Source organism: Rutidosis leptorrhynchoides, chromosome 5 (genome assembly GCF_046630445.1).
Source record: "Rutidosis leptorrhynchoides isolate AG116_Rl617_1_P2 chromosome 5, CSIRO_AGI_Rlap_v1, whole genome shotgun sequence".
NCBI classification, from domain to species: domain Eukaryota; kingdom Viridiplantae; phylum Streptophyta; class Magnoliopsida; order Asterales; family Asteraceae; genus Rutidosis; species Rutidosis leptorrhynchoides.
Window position 1 is genome coordinate 430143351 of NC_092337.1, and position 14107 is coordinate 430157457.

The 14107-nt window shown below is 32.0% G+C and overlaps 1 protein-coding gene across 1 annotated transcript; it reads left to right on the plus strand.

Moving 5' to 3' along the window:
* The first annotated feature begins 10741 nt into the window (after window positions 1–10741).
* On the plus strand, window positions 10742–13707 carry LOC139847784 (uncharacterized). Its single transcript, XM_071837514.1, has 10 exons — window positions 10742–11121; window positions 11288–11353; window positions 11489–11669; window positions 11803–11999; window positions 12100–12150; window positions 12551–12642; window positions 12793–12863; window positions 12958–13049; window positions 13158–13262; window positions 13360–13707. The coding sequence occupies exons 1-10, from the start codon at window positions 10918–10920 to the stop codon at window positions 13495–13497; spliced, it is 1197 nt and encodes a 398-aa protein (XP_071693615.1). The 5' UTR covers window positions 10742–10917; the 3' UTR covers window positions 13498–13707.
* Window positions 13708–14107: the final 400 nt, after the last annotated feature.

Genomic DNA, 14107 nt, shown 5'->3' on the forward strand with positions numbered 1-14107 from the left:
TAAATATCAATCTCAATTAATATATATAAACATGGAAAAGTTCGGGTCACTACAGGTGATGCGTCGTTCAGCACTATACTCAACAAACAGTAGCCAACTGGACTCAACCACAACTAAGTTGACCTCTCTGAGCTGAACCTAACAGATCAAGGTTCCAACAATAACAACAACTTCTGCACATACAACCAGTCAACTACTACTACAAGCAACTAATACTACTAAAAGCATGGCAACCCTAACTGTGATCAACTGCACAACACAACTACTAAACATGGCAACTAACAACAATTTAATCATAGTAGCGCAACTTGTTACTCTATACTACACTAAGTGATAATCCCACTCACCGAATACCAGCAACTACTCAGATTCTCACTACTGAGTCTCGTTCTTGTCTTTATCACCGAAGAACACCATAAACATAGTTAGTTTCTGTTCGTTAGCATAAGACAGCACAACACAGCAAATCAATATCGAAAGCGCCGCTAAAAAGTCTATTCAACACTTATACATTTTCAGAATTTACATATTGATTATCATAAGTCACACGGACAGCATAATGGCTATAAAACAGCTAAATTAAACAACAACTACTGTTCTGATCTACATCCTTACGGTTGCAGGTGTAACCGTACGGTTACATCATGTATCGGTACGGTTGCACACTCACTACCCAGTTGCACCAACACCACTGCATCTGTACGGTTGCATATGCACCCGTACGGTTGCACAATGTACCCGTGCGGTTGCAGGCTGCAACCGTACGGTTGTGTTCTTTGTGCAGCAGCAGCAGAAACTGACGGGTTTCGAACCAAAATCACCCAAATCTCGATCTTGGACCTGTTTTTGACCTCAAAACCGACTATAACTTATACACAAAATATTTAGAAGTATAAACTCACAATTTTTGAGCCAAAACAATATCAATTTAAGCATTATGACACCAAAATCGCATTTACAAAAATGTAACTTCAAACTCAAATTAAAACACTGATTTGGACATGACATCACACAAATCGTACCTTGATAGACTCACAAAGACATAAGGAAATCGATTTTAAACACAATTCAAGCTCCAAATCAAGATCAAGAGATTAGGGTTTGTAAGAGAAAAAGAGTTAGGTACGGGGTGTGTGAAGTGAGATTTCAAGAAACTTTAAAAAATAGGCTGATGCCCAGCTTATATATTTTTGTTAAACACAATACCCCATCACACACGGGTATTTATCAGTTATCTTAAATCTTACGTACCTCGTTAGGTGACCCTAACAGAGTTCAAATTAAATAAACGAACCTGTTCTATGATCCTTGTCACAAACTGGTCTCAATTAAATAACCAAATAATTATAAACATATAATTATTATTATTATTATAACATACAAATACACCCAAGGTCAAAAGGGTCATTTCAGCTAGGCCCGGTAACAGAATGTTACAAAAGATCTAAATCTAGAATCTAACCAAAATTAAAGAGTGGCATATGTTAAAACATAATAAATAGTTAATGAAGTATTTGAACATACTGCATTTATCTTGGTTGATATTCCAAAATTTCAGTAAGTTGTTTTCCATTTTATCATTCCACTGCACTTTTCAATTCCTCTTTGTTGATTTCTTCTTCGATAATTTGCCCCTTTTAGGCAATAATAGTTTCATATAATCATCATCTTCTTCATTTTCAACTACTTTCTCCATATTCATTACACTGTTTTCTTAATTTCCATTCCCCATAGCTTCGATTCCACCCCGGAATCATCAATTTACACATAAAATGTATCACCTGCTTGTAATTTTTTATTGAAAATTATTGCTAAATGTTTAAAATTATTGTTGAATGTTTGAAATCATTGTTATGTTGGGGTAGAAACCTTATATTCGTAGTGATTTAGAAAGAAAAAAATTCATCTACACAATTAATTGAAGTAGAAACCTTACATATGCATGAATCTTCAAAACATTGGATTTATAAAATCATCGATTCAAAATCATAGATTCATCTTTATCATCGTCGTTTAGTCTTAAACATCATTGATTGATCTTCAACATCATCGATTTATGTTAAACATCATCGATTCATCTTCTCCGGTCATCTTCCTCGGGTTTTCCGCCACCATCACAGTCTTCGATCATGGCTTCTCCGAGAAGATGTGATTTTATTTCAAGTCATAAGATTTAGATCGTTGGATCTATTTTGTTTGTTGACTGCGGACAATATGGTCTTCAAATTTCATTCAGATTTTCAAATTTCATCGATTGAAAATGATGATCAATATGGTCTTTATTTTTTATTTTTTACACTTGATTCACTTTTATTTTTACTTTCAGATCTTGTTTCTTACAAGTTTGATCAAGTTTGTTGGAATTTACAAACATTAAGATCAATGAAATTAGAATTTACAAACATAAGGGACCAATGTTGTAAATTTTCTAGAAGTGAAATTGAGGTGACCTGAAAGGTTACCTGCTATAACAGGTTAGATGCATAATACATATTTAAAAGTTGAATGCATACAATAGAAGTTTTAAAAGTTGAATATATACAATAGAAATTTGCTGAAAATTTAATACATTTTTAAATAAATTTCCATAATAACAATAAAGAGATTTAGTGTATTATGGAGTAAATGCAAAATATAAATATAAATGTGTTACATAATTAGTTACTGTTATAATTTAGTAGGCTTGTAACTATCTTTAGTGGTTTGATTGTGTTATAATTCAGTAGGCTTATAACTACCTTTAGTGGTTTGATTCTTGATTAAGAATACTAATAATGAAGTGTAAGAACAAAGATGATAATGGAGAGAAAGAAGGAAACACTTTGTAAGTGTGAGAAATGGTACAAGTGTTTTAGCTTGCAATACATGGCTATTTATACAAAAACAAAGCTACCCAATATTGACTAAGTATTAGTACAAAATTGACTATCTACATATAAATAATATTGTTATTATTATAACACTCCCCCTTGGATATCAATTTTGTTTTATTGAAGATCAACTATAAGTTACTGCCTCGTTAAAAACCTTGCTAAAGAAAACCCAGTGGGAAAAAACTTTAGCTAAGGGAAAAAGAGTGCAACATGGAGTTGACTCCCCCTCAAGTAGACATCATTGAGTTGTCACATCTTTTGAACTTGACTCATGCCAATATTGTGAATGTATGTTCTGGAAATAGCAGTTGACAGTGCTTTGGTATAAAGATCAACAGAGTTGTTGATTGAACGTATCTCATTTCAATCTGGTTGGCCTTTATGAGATCTTGAGTATATGAGAAGAATCTGAGGTTTTCATCTGAAACTGTATCATCTAAATCTTTTATGTACAAGTTTAGCCCGTGTGATTTGTCTACAGTATCCTTCATGGTTAGCTCAACGTTGTTTCAATTCATATTCCCTTTCAGTCTTTTTCTAAGCTTTACCTACATACCTTTCTTTCCCATCAAACTTATGACCGCTAAGACCGTCTATGGCTTTAGCATCTTGTCTGCATTTATATTTTGTTCTGTCACTTTTGATACTCTTCTTTCATGTGTACTATGCAAGCTGCATTATCTTCATATATAGTTGTTGGTGAAAATAGTTGTTGGTCTTTTTATATCGTTCTAGCCCATAAGAATCAATAATGATTTGTATCATTGATCTCAACCAAACACATTTTCGAGTAGTTTCATATAATGCAATCACTTCGTCATGATTTGATGATGTTACAACAAGTGTTTGTTTTAAGAATGCCATGATTTTGTGGTACCTCCATTTAGGAATACATATCGAGTTTGAGATTTATCTTTATGAGGATTTGATGAGTGACCTACATATACATAATCAACCAAATCTTGTTTTGAAGCGTTAGAATAAAATAATTTTAAATCAGCAGTTCCTCAAGGGTATCAAAATATCTGCTTGATCCCATTTCAATGTCTTTTTGTAGGGGTTAAGCTGAACCTTGTCAACAAATTAACTGCAAAAGAAATGTCAGTTCTTGTACAATTTGTAAAATACATAATAGCTCCAATTGCACTAAGATATGGAACTTCTAATCCGTTAAGATCTTCATGATCTTCACGGTGATGAAATGGATCAGTGTCAACATTAAGTGATCTAACAACTATAGGAGTACTTTTTGCATTGTTCATACTGAAAACGTTTTAAAATATTTTCTATATAAGTTGTTTGATGTACAAATAAACCATTAGGTATATGCTCAATATGCAAACCAAGGCAATACTTGGTTTTTCCGAGATCTTTCATTTCAAATTCTTTTTTTTAGAAGTTGAATGGCTTCATGGATCTCTTTATTTATACCTATGATGTTAAGATTATAGACATAAACAACTTACAATCACATATCCGGACATTATTTTCTTAATAAGAACACATGTGCAAATAAGATTATTTGTATACCCTTTTCTTATCAAGTAATCATTTAATCGGTTATACCATTTTATAAACCCATATAAAAATCTTTGTGATTTAATGGAATACATTTCCTTGTGTTTTGCATTAGATGCTTCTGATACCTTAAACCCTTCATGTATATTCATGTATATATCACTGTCAAGTGATTCATTTAAATAAGTATTAATAACATCCATTAGATGCATTTCTAAATCTTTAGAAACTGCCAGGCTGATTAAGTAATTTCATCCATAATTGGAGAATAAGTTTCCTCATAATCAATTTCTGGTCTTTGAGAGAAGTCATGAGTTACAAGTCTAGCTTTACCTTGTAACTTTATTTTTTCTCATTTCCTTTTCGAATTAAAATTTATTTGTATCTCATACGTTTCACATCTTTAAAAGTGATAACTATTGATCCGAAAACTTTTCTTTTATTGAGCGATTCAAATTTAGCTCGCATTGTTTCTTTCCATTGATCCCAATCATGTCTATTTTGATATTCCATGACAAATTTTGGTTTTGGATCATCATCATCATTCATGATGTCATATGCAACATTATATGAAAATATCTCATCAAGATTTTTCATTTCATTTCGGTTCCATAATATATTTTTTTTGAATGTGCATAATGGATTGAAGATTCTGTATTGACATCATCAATCTCCTCTGCAGAAGGAGTATTGATTTGTGGTTCTTCTTGAACACTTTCTTTCACCTCATTATCAGCTGATTTTCCTTTTCGAGGATTTTTATCTTTTGAACCAGTTGGTCTCTCACGTTTCAGACGTGGCAAAGACTCATGAGTGACATTATTGCCAGCTTTTAGAATTTTAATTCTAGCTGAAGCATTTACTGCAAGTATATATGATTTAGTCACTCATTTTTGTATCTGTAAATACATCAGGTAATTTATTTGCAAGTTCTTGCATATGTATTATTTTTGAACTTTCTTTTCACATTCTTTTGTGCGATGATCAAGATACATTAATTTATGTTCACATCATAAAACATCTTTTTCTTTATTTTTTTATTTCTCCTCCTAATATAGGGAACAATTTTTCATTATAATGACAATCAGCAAAATGTGCTGTAAAAACATCACCCGTCATGGATTCAATATATCTTATGATTGAAGATGTTTCATATCCAACATATATTTTCATCCTTCTTTGAGGAACCATTTGTTGTGGTGGTGCAATTAAAAATACACTGCATAACCAAATGTTCTAAGATGGAAAATATTTAGCTCTCGACCAAAATTAAGTTGGTAATGGAGAATATTTATGACTTGCACTTGGTTTAATGCGAATTAATGTCACATCATGTAAATTTACATGTTCTAATATAAATATTGAGAGTTTTGTACTCATTTCCAATTATCTAGTTATTAGCTGTAAGCGTTGATCTTTTGATTCAGCTAAACCAATTTTGTATATGCACATGAGCAACTGGATGTTCAACAACAATCCCTGTAGATATATAATAATCATTAAATGTTTGAGATATTATCTCACCAGCATTATCAAGTCTCATCCTTTTAATGGTGTAATCAGAATAATGTGTTCTCAAATTAATAATTTGTGCAAGAAACTTTGCAAATGTCATATTACGGCTTGATAACACACAAACATGAGACCATCCGCTAGATGCGTCTATTAGAACCATGAAATATCAAAATGATCCGCATGATGGATGAATTGGTCCATATATATAACCTTGAATTCTTTCAAGAAACATTGGTGATTCTTTCTCAATATTCTTTTCATTAATCACCATATGTGCTTTTCATTAATCACCATATGTGCTTTTTCATTAATCACCATATGTGCTTTTCATTAATCACCATATGTGCTTTTCATCAAATATCCTTTACACCATATGCGCTTTTAATCATATGCACTGCGAATTTCATCATATGCGATTTTCTTCATATGCGCTTTTTATCATATGCACTTTTAATCATACGCGCTGCGCTTTTCATTATATGCGTTTTTCGGTGCTACATAGATATTTCTCATTTTTGATTATCATTGACTGATAATCATATCCATTATAATATATATCAGAGAAACTTAACAAATTTTTCTTTGATTTGGGAGAAAACAAAGCATTGTTTATCAGAAAATTCGTACCATTTGGTAATATGACTTTTTGTCTTTTTCGTTCCTTATATCAAGTTTGCAAGACCTGATATAGTATTTATAATTCATTCATTTGATTTAAATCAATGAAATAATTCTTAGATTTGATCATAGTGTGTATGTTACCACTATCTGCAATACATAGGTTTTTCCCATTTAATTGATGTTGTACTTCAGCAGGATTCATACTAAAACTTCAAATAAGGTAAGCAAATAATGAGTTATATTTCAGCAAGATAATCAAATTATATTACCTGCAAATAAGTTACAATCTGAAGTACATAAAAGATAACATTTAATAAACATATGCGTTATGGTCTAAAACCATTTATTTATGAGTGATACAAGCAAGCTAGGCATCTTAGAAAATTCAAACCATTCAAGTCTCAAGGTAGCTCAGGGTTTATTTAATCAAGATTTTTCAACAGATTCACTCTCGTTTTCTTTTCTTTTGGGACTTATTTGTAGAGATAAACAAGATGTTCATGTATTCAAGAAATACTATACTGATGATCCACGTTACCAGATCATTAATAAGAATCTCCGGGATTCTTATAAGAGCGTCTACTAACATCTTCAATTTTATTCTTTCATGAATCACCGTTATTTCTTGATAATTAATATCGTATCTATCTTTGAGTATTTTCCATAATACACTTGGATCTTCGATCATATAATATGCAGATTCTAAGGACTCGTCAATATGTTTGCTAAGAAAAATACTTGCTATTACTTTCTCTTGTTCGGAACAATTGTTATTTTTAATTCAGGGTTTCTAAAATACCGATTGATTCGAGATGTTTTTCTACATTCATAACCCATGTTAAGTAGTTGTTCCCACTTGATTCTAAATGAGCAAATTTAAGCCTTTTCAAATTCGACATATTCTATTATCAAAAAGATGAACAACATAAATCATAATCATAATCAACTTCTATTCATAGACAAATAATAAAATGAAATTAGAATCATTTTAAATTCATAAGTAGCAAACAACAGAATAATGACATGATTACAAATGATAAAATCACAAGAGCAGGATAGAATATAGGTTCACCCAGTGGTATATTAGAACAATGATGATAGTTAGTATGACCAATACAATAGAAAAATCATCCTGGTGTGAATCATCTTTACCAAAAAAAAAATTTTTTGAGAGTGGTAATATGAGAAAATGAAGATTGATTTGTGAAAATGTAAAAATGGAGATGTTTATTTTATATTTGAAAAATATAGTCGTTGTAACGTCGTCAGTTGACGTTAACAACCTTTATGTATATATGACCGTTGTAACGTCGTTAGTTGATGTTAACGACTGTTGTGTACTCGTTGTATTAATAATAATTTTAATAAAAGAATTTTATTAGTACAAATACGATTACTATAAATACATTTAGCATAAATACGTTTAGTATAAATACAAAGATTAAGAGAATAAACATATTATGCATAAATAATAAATTTTAAGAATAAACATTAGTACGCATGAAATAAATACTGATTAATTGCATAAGTAATCATAGATGTTATATAACATGAATATAAATGTTAGTGAAGTTAATAAGAGTTAGATTACAGAAATATAATTCAGGCGGTATAACCGACCATATATAACTTAAATAACATAAATATAAATATTAGTGAAGTTAATAAAAGTTAGATTACATAAATATAATTCGGGCGGTATAACCGACCATATATAACTTAAATAACATAAATATAAATGTTAGTGAAGTTAATAAAAGATAGATTACATAAATATAATTCAGACGGTATAACCGACCATATATAACTTAAATAGCATAAATATAAATGTTAGTGAAGTTAATAAAAGTTAGATTATATAAATATAATTCAGGCGGTATAACCGACCATATATAACTTAAATAACATAAATATAAATGTTAGTGAAGTTAATAAAAGTTAGATTACAGAAATATAATTTTATTTATGATGATAATAATATTTACCTTACTAATAAATAATAGAAGATATCGTTAAAGAATTTCTTACCTTGATTAGTGACTTGTGCTTGCTTAGGTAAACCTTGATTATACGGAGCACTTCGTGCTGATAACGTGTTATAATTCAGTAGGCTTATAACTACCTTTAGTGGTTTGATTGTGTTATAATTCAGTAGGCTTATAACTACCTTTAGTGGTTTGATTCTTGATTAAGAATACTAATAATGAAGTGTAAGAACAAAGATGATTATGGAGAGAAAGAAGGAAACACTTTGTAAGTGTGAGAAATGGTGCAAGTGTTTTAGCTTGCAATACATGGCTATTTATACAAAAACAAAGCTACCCAATATTGACTAAGTATTAGTACAAAATTGACTATCCACATATAAATAATATTGTTATTATTATAACAGTTACGTATTTAATATCTTATAAAAAAATTATTTATCCTATATACTAAAAGAGGTCCAAATTTTTGTCGTTTGCTTATCAAACGACACCAACAAAAAAGTTATCAAACTCCCCCCAAACAATGTTATTAAATATTAAATTAAATATTAAATATTAAATTAAATATATATAGTATTTGAAGTATGGAATCTGGTTCAACACTTCAAGAGGAGTAAAACGACATCAACTAACAAATTTTCAAAACAGCCCCCAAACGATGTTAGATGTGCAAAGTTTTCAAGGGTAAAAAGTGTAAATTTATTAGTTTATTAAATAAATTTAAACAAACTCTATCCAAATTTTCAACAGGCCGTACCTTCCCGTTCGCGGTGAGTTAAATTTTTCCGACTTCACCGTTCAACTCGAAATAATTTTACGAACACAACGCAACTAGCTACGCGCAAAATGGACTGTTTTAAGAAAATGTTAAATATTTTGGGATATTTTTATACATATGCTTACACGCATAATAAACAACCTAAACTAATCACATCATATCGATGTTTCTTTTTCCTTTTTATGCGATTTTTCTGACGTTAAAAACGCGGAGTCCATTAGGTAATACCCGTAGCAATACATTTTTAATTATGTAAATACACAACGCTACGTTAATATGAATATGCAAGCCGAAAGATCCTACCCAGATCTCGTTATTACCTTTTTTTTTCTTCAGCAAAGATGGAACCAATATATTAAAAAACACCTTCATCAAAACGATGAAGGCAACACATACATACATTTCATCCGGCTTATACATAAATCTCAAAAATTAAGCTGAATGATATAAAAATCGGGATTGTTATCTCATACATAAAATTGATGACTATAACATAACTTAAATGCGAAGCCCACAAAAAAACTTTAAGCTTGATTTGACGAACAATTGAAGCCCAGCAAGTGTAGATGCCGTTGAAAATGAAGTCGAGCTTGCTAACTATATAGCCCAAAGAGACGTCGGACCAATCAATCTCCAAAATTTCTAAACTCCAAAACCCATACCGGAAAACCAATCGGCCAAAAATTCTTAAATGGACTTTGGGATGACCCATCTAAAATTCCTCCACTTAAATAAGGCGAACTAAATAATGAAGGACAAAGGACAATGAAAAAGGAGATGCTCAACGGATTCGATCTCGGAATCGCACCAAATGCATGAAGAAGAATGAGAATCCATCACTTGTAACTCACAAGCCTTAAATGATCATAAAAACTAAAGGTCCATTTAAATGCAAATTCTATCCCACTTGAACATCAGTACATGAATTGGGCCAACGAAATGTAGTAACATAAGCCAGCCGATTGGTGGGAACATAAAAAGAACAAATTAGGATAATAATCACGGAATGAAAAATTACCAACCCAAAAATGTTCCAAAAAGAAATTTGAGAACCGTTGAGAAGCTTCCATTTCCAACATTTAAGACCAACAACATTTGTGAGAGTGAACTAACTTGCACATGTTGAAACAATTGATTCTTCCAAACGAAATTCAAAATAGGTTGTGAAACTATAATGACCATCGTTTCTTGAATTGCTAAAAAATGAATTTGAAAATTATTGACCAAATCACCCGCCATTCGACCTTTATTAATGATCCCTAGGTCGTGGGTGTTCCATGAGGCTATCATGCTTTTGATAATTTTTTTGGTAATTCTTCCGCTGCCAATTTATCCATGACGCTACACAATTTTAAGGTTTCTTGTATAAAAGACCCATTGTACTCATTCCGTTTCAACATACTTGCATATTATCTGATTTCGTTATTAACTATAATGATCTCGTTATTAACTAGGGAGACGAAATTAATATTATCTGATTTTTTTTAGGGAGACTCACCATCATTTTTTTGTTTTGTTTTTAACAAAAACAAAATAACAAATAGGCTTGCTGGTAAACCCTTATTTTTGCTTCTACAGGGTTTAACATATCGGTAACACCGTCGTTGAAATTCACCGGCGTCTAATGGCCACCGTGTTACGGCGTCTCCTTTCACCACAGGCAATCGGAAACGTTCGACGTTCCGTCGCTTTCCGCCCTCCCTATTCTCGAACCCTATGCTCCGCTACTAACTACGATTCTTCCTACGATAATTCAGTCGCCGCCGCCTTGAATTTCGATCATCGTGTTCCCGCCACTATCATCACCGGTTTCCTCGGTTCCGGAAAGGTTGCTTAAATTTTAACACACATTTCTATTCCTAATTCTGTGTACGTATACAGTAGACGCATAGTGAATTTTTATTATTTAATTTTGTGATCGTGTATGAAATTAGGATATATAATTGTATAGTTATAGTTATAGTTATAGTTATAGTTATACTTTTGAATTGCAGACAACTCTATTGAATCATATTCTTACAGCTCAGCACGGCAAGCGGATTGCTGTGATCGAAAATGAGGTATAATGTGGTCTTCTATTGTTTTATCTCATTAGATATGTGGTTAATTTTGAAATGATTTGGTTAAGTTCTTAAGTTGCAATCTTAGGTTATAGTTTTTAATTTTCTTTTTTTATTTATGTAATAATGTTGTAGTTTGGGGAGGTGGATATTGATGGTTCGTTAGTGGCAAGTCATTCGTCTGCTAACGAGGATATTGTTATGGTGAATAATGGTTGTTTATGTTGTACTGTGCGCGGTGAGCTAGCCACGATGCTTTTGGAGTTGGTTAAAAAGAAACGAGACAAATTTGATCATATAGTCATTGAAACCACAGGTACGTTACGTACTTACGTCTCACTGTGCTTGGTGAACATTAAATATAACCTGGATCAATATATAATGTCACGATAATAGTGTCATCTGTTGTTATGAAAAGAACTGATATACTTTGTTTATGCATGTTGCAGGACTTGCAAAGCCTGGGCCTGTAATTGAAACGATTTGCAGCGACGAGCAAATTTCTCGTTATGTGAAACTTGATGGAGTTGTGACCTTGGTTGACTGTAAGCACGCGATGCAGCACTTGAATGAGGTGAAACCTAGATTTGTGGTTAATGAAGCAGTTGAACAAGTTGCGTATGCAGATCGTATTATTATGAACAAGGTTGGTGTTAATCTTTTGGTTCCTTTTCTTGGATGATTTATATAAAAAATTATAAGAGTTTGTCCAATTGTTGTTCTTTTCTGCTTAACGATAATTACAGATAGATCTGGTAAGTGATGCTGACTTGGAGGCCTTGACAAAGAAAATAAAGGTAGAGTTTTCCTATATACGGGTTCTTTTGTATCGTTGTATTTTTAAGATGGTAGTGCTATCTTGACAGATAATATGACAACTTGCTAATATAAATTGACAATGACAATGTATCATGTTATAAACCACACTTGTTTTGTACATATTATCAGATTATCATCACCCATAAGTCGTATGTATGTACTATGGGAGGATTGGGTTAGGCCCACTTGCCCAGAAACTAATCAGCATCTTAATAAAGTTTCTTTTAAATACTTAGAACCTTTGCATATGTTTAATGTCATATATACTGTACCTTGACGAAGTTATTACTTAAATGATAATTTAAAATAATTGGATGTTGCATGCTTCTTGTAACATGGTATCGTGTAACTCTTGATTTGGTTTGATGGATTTTGCAGCACATAAATGGAATGGCCCAGATAAAGCAAGCTAAATTTAGCCAAGTTGATATGGATTTTGTGTTGGGAGTGGGAGGTTATGATCTTGACAGGTGATAATTTATATCGTGTCTATTTTATACATACATAAACACTCGCTCTACTCTCGTACATTGAAGTTAACTGAAGCTTATGTAGCTGTAATTTGGCAAAGAAAGCATAATATTTGTTTCTTATACATCTTTTTGGTTATGGTTATGCAGAATTGATTCTGAAGTTCCATCAGATAGTACTCATTGTGAAAACCACAACCATGAACATGACCATGACCATGGTATGTATCACTTGTACAACGTATCATATGTATACGTTCTAAAAAACATGCTCTAATCGTATGGTAATATCATCATCATATGGCTTTTCAATAGAATGTGATAAAGGGCATCATCATGATCACAAGCATGATTCTGCTGTATCAAGTGTCAGCATTGTTTCTGAAGGAACTCTGGATCTTGATGAGGTGATTAGTTTATGCTCGTGCAAACATTGTTCGATTCTCTTTAGGCTGTTCGATACTCCTACAAATCTTAACATCCCTTTTTCTAACGTGTAACGTACAATTATCCAGCTTGATGATTGGCTTGAAAGGCTGGTGGAAGAAAAAGGGGAGGATCTATATAGGATGAAAGGCGTCTTGTCAGTGAATGACTCTGACGCTCGCTACGTTTTTCAGGTTTTATTTTCATTATTCCATAACTAATTGTGTTTATTTGTTTATTTTCGCTCATGAATATTATGTTGAAAATTTGATGATTCTTTAATTCATTTAGGGGGTGCATTCGACTTTAGATGGATGCCCAGGCAAACCATGGGGGCCAAACGAGAAGAGAATAAACAAGCTTGTATTCATTGGAAGGAACTTGGATGAATCGGCTTTAAGAAAAGGTTTCAATGGTTGTTTGGCATAATCCGTTATAGAAGATTATTGATTTGTGAAAGTTGCATTTGGTAATTTTGTATGAAATCATAGTTAATTATTGGCCAAACTAACTATTGTAGCAAGACAAAATTGAGTGAGGAGTCCCGTGATATGTTCAAAAATGCTAACATAGTCCAAAAGAATTTTTTTCGTCTAACGGTAGTCGCCGTAGTATATGCCCGTCGCACGGGGAGTCCAATTTGCTAACAGTTACTAATTTTTTCGTTATATTCTATCACATGCTAGGCATGAGAGGGTAAAGTTGTCAACTTACATATCTCATCCCAATTTCATCTTTTTCCTTAATTTTCAGATCCTATTTTGTTCACCAAATTTATAAACATTTCAATTCAATCAGTTCATTGAATTTCCAATAAAATTATCATCTTCATACTCGATTAATCGTTCCCCAAAGCCAAGAACATTAAACTTCTCATTGACCGTAGCAATCGATAGAGTCTCAATTTTAGGGCATCCTTTTATCTCTTTACAAAATAGCAACCAACATTTTTAAAGAGTACTTACCTTTTCCAATGTAAGTAATCAAAACCGAGTTATCAGATCTTATGATCATAAGTAATGCAAATGTGTAAATCTAG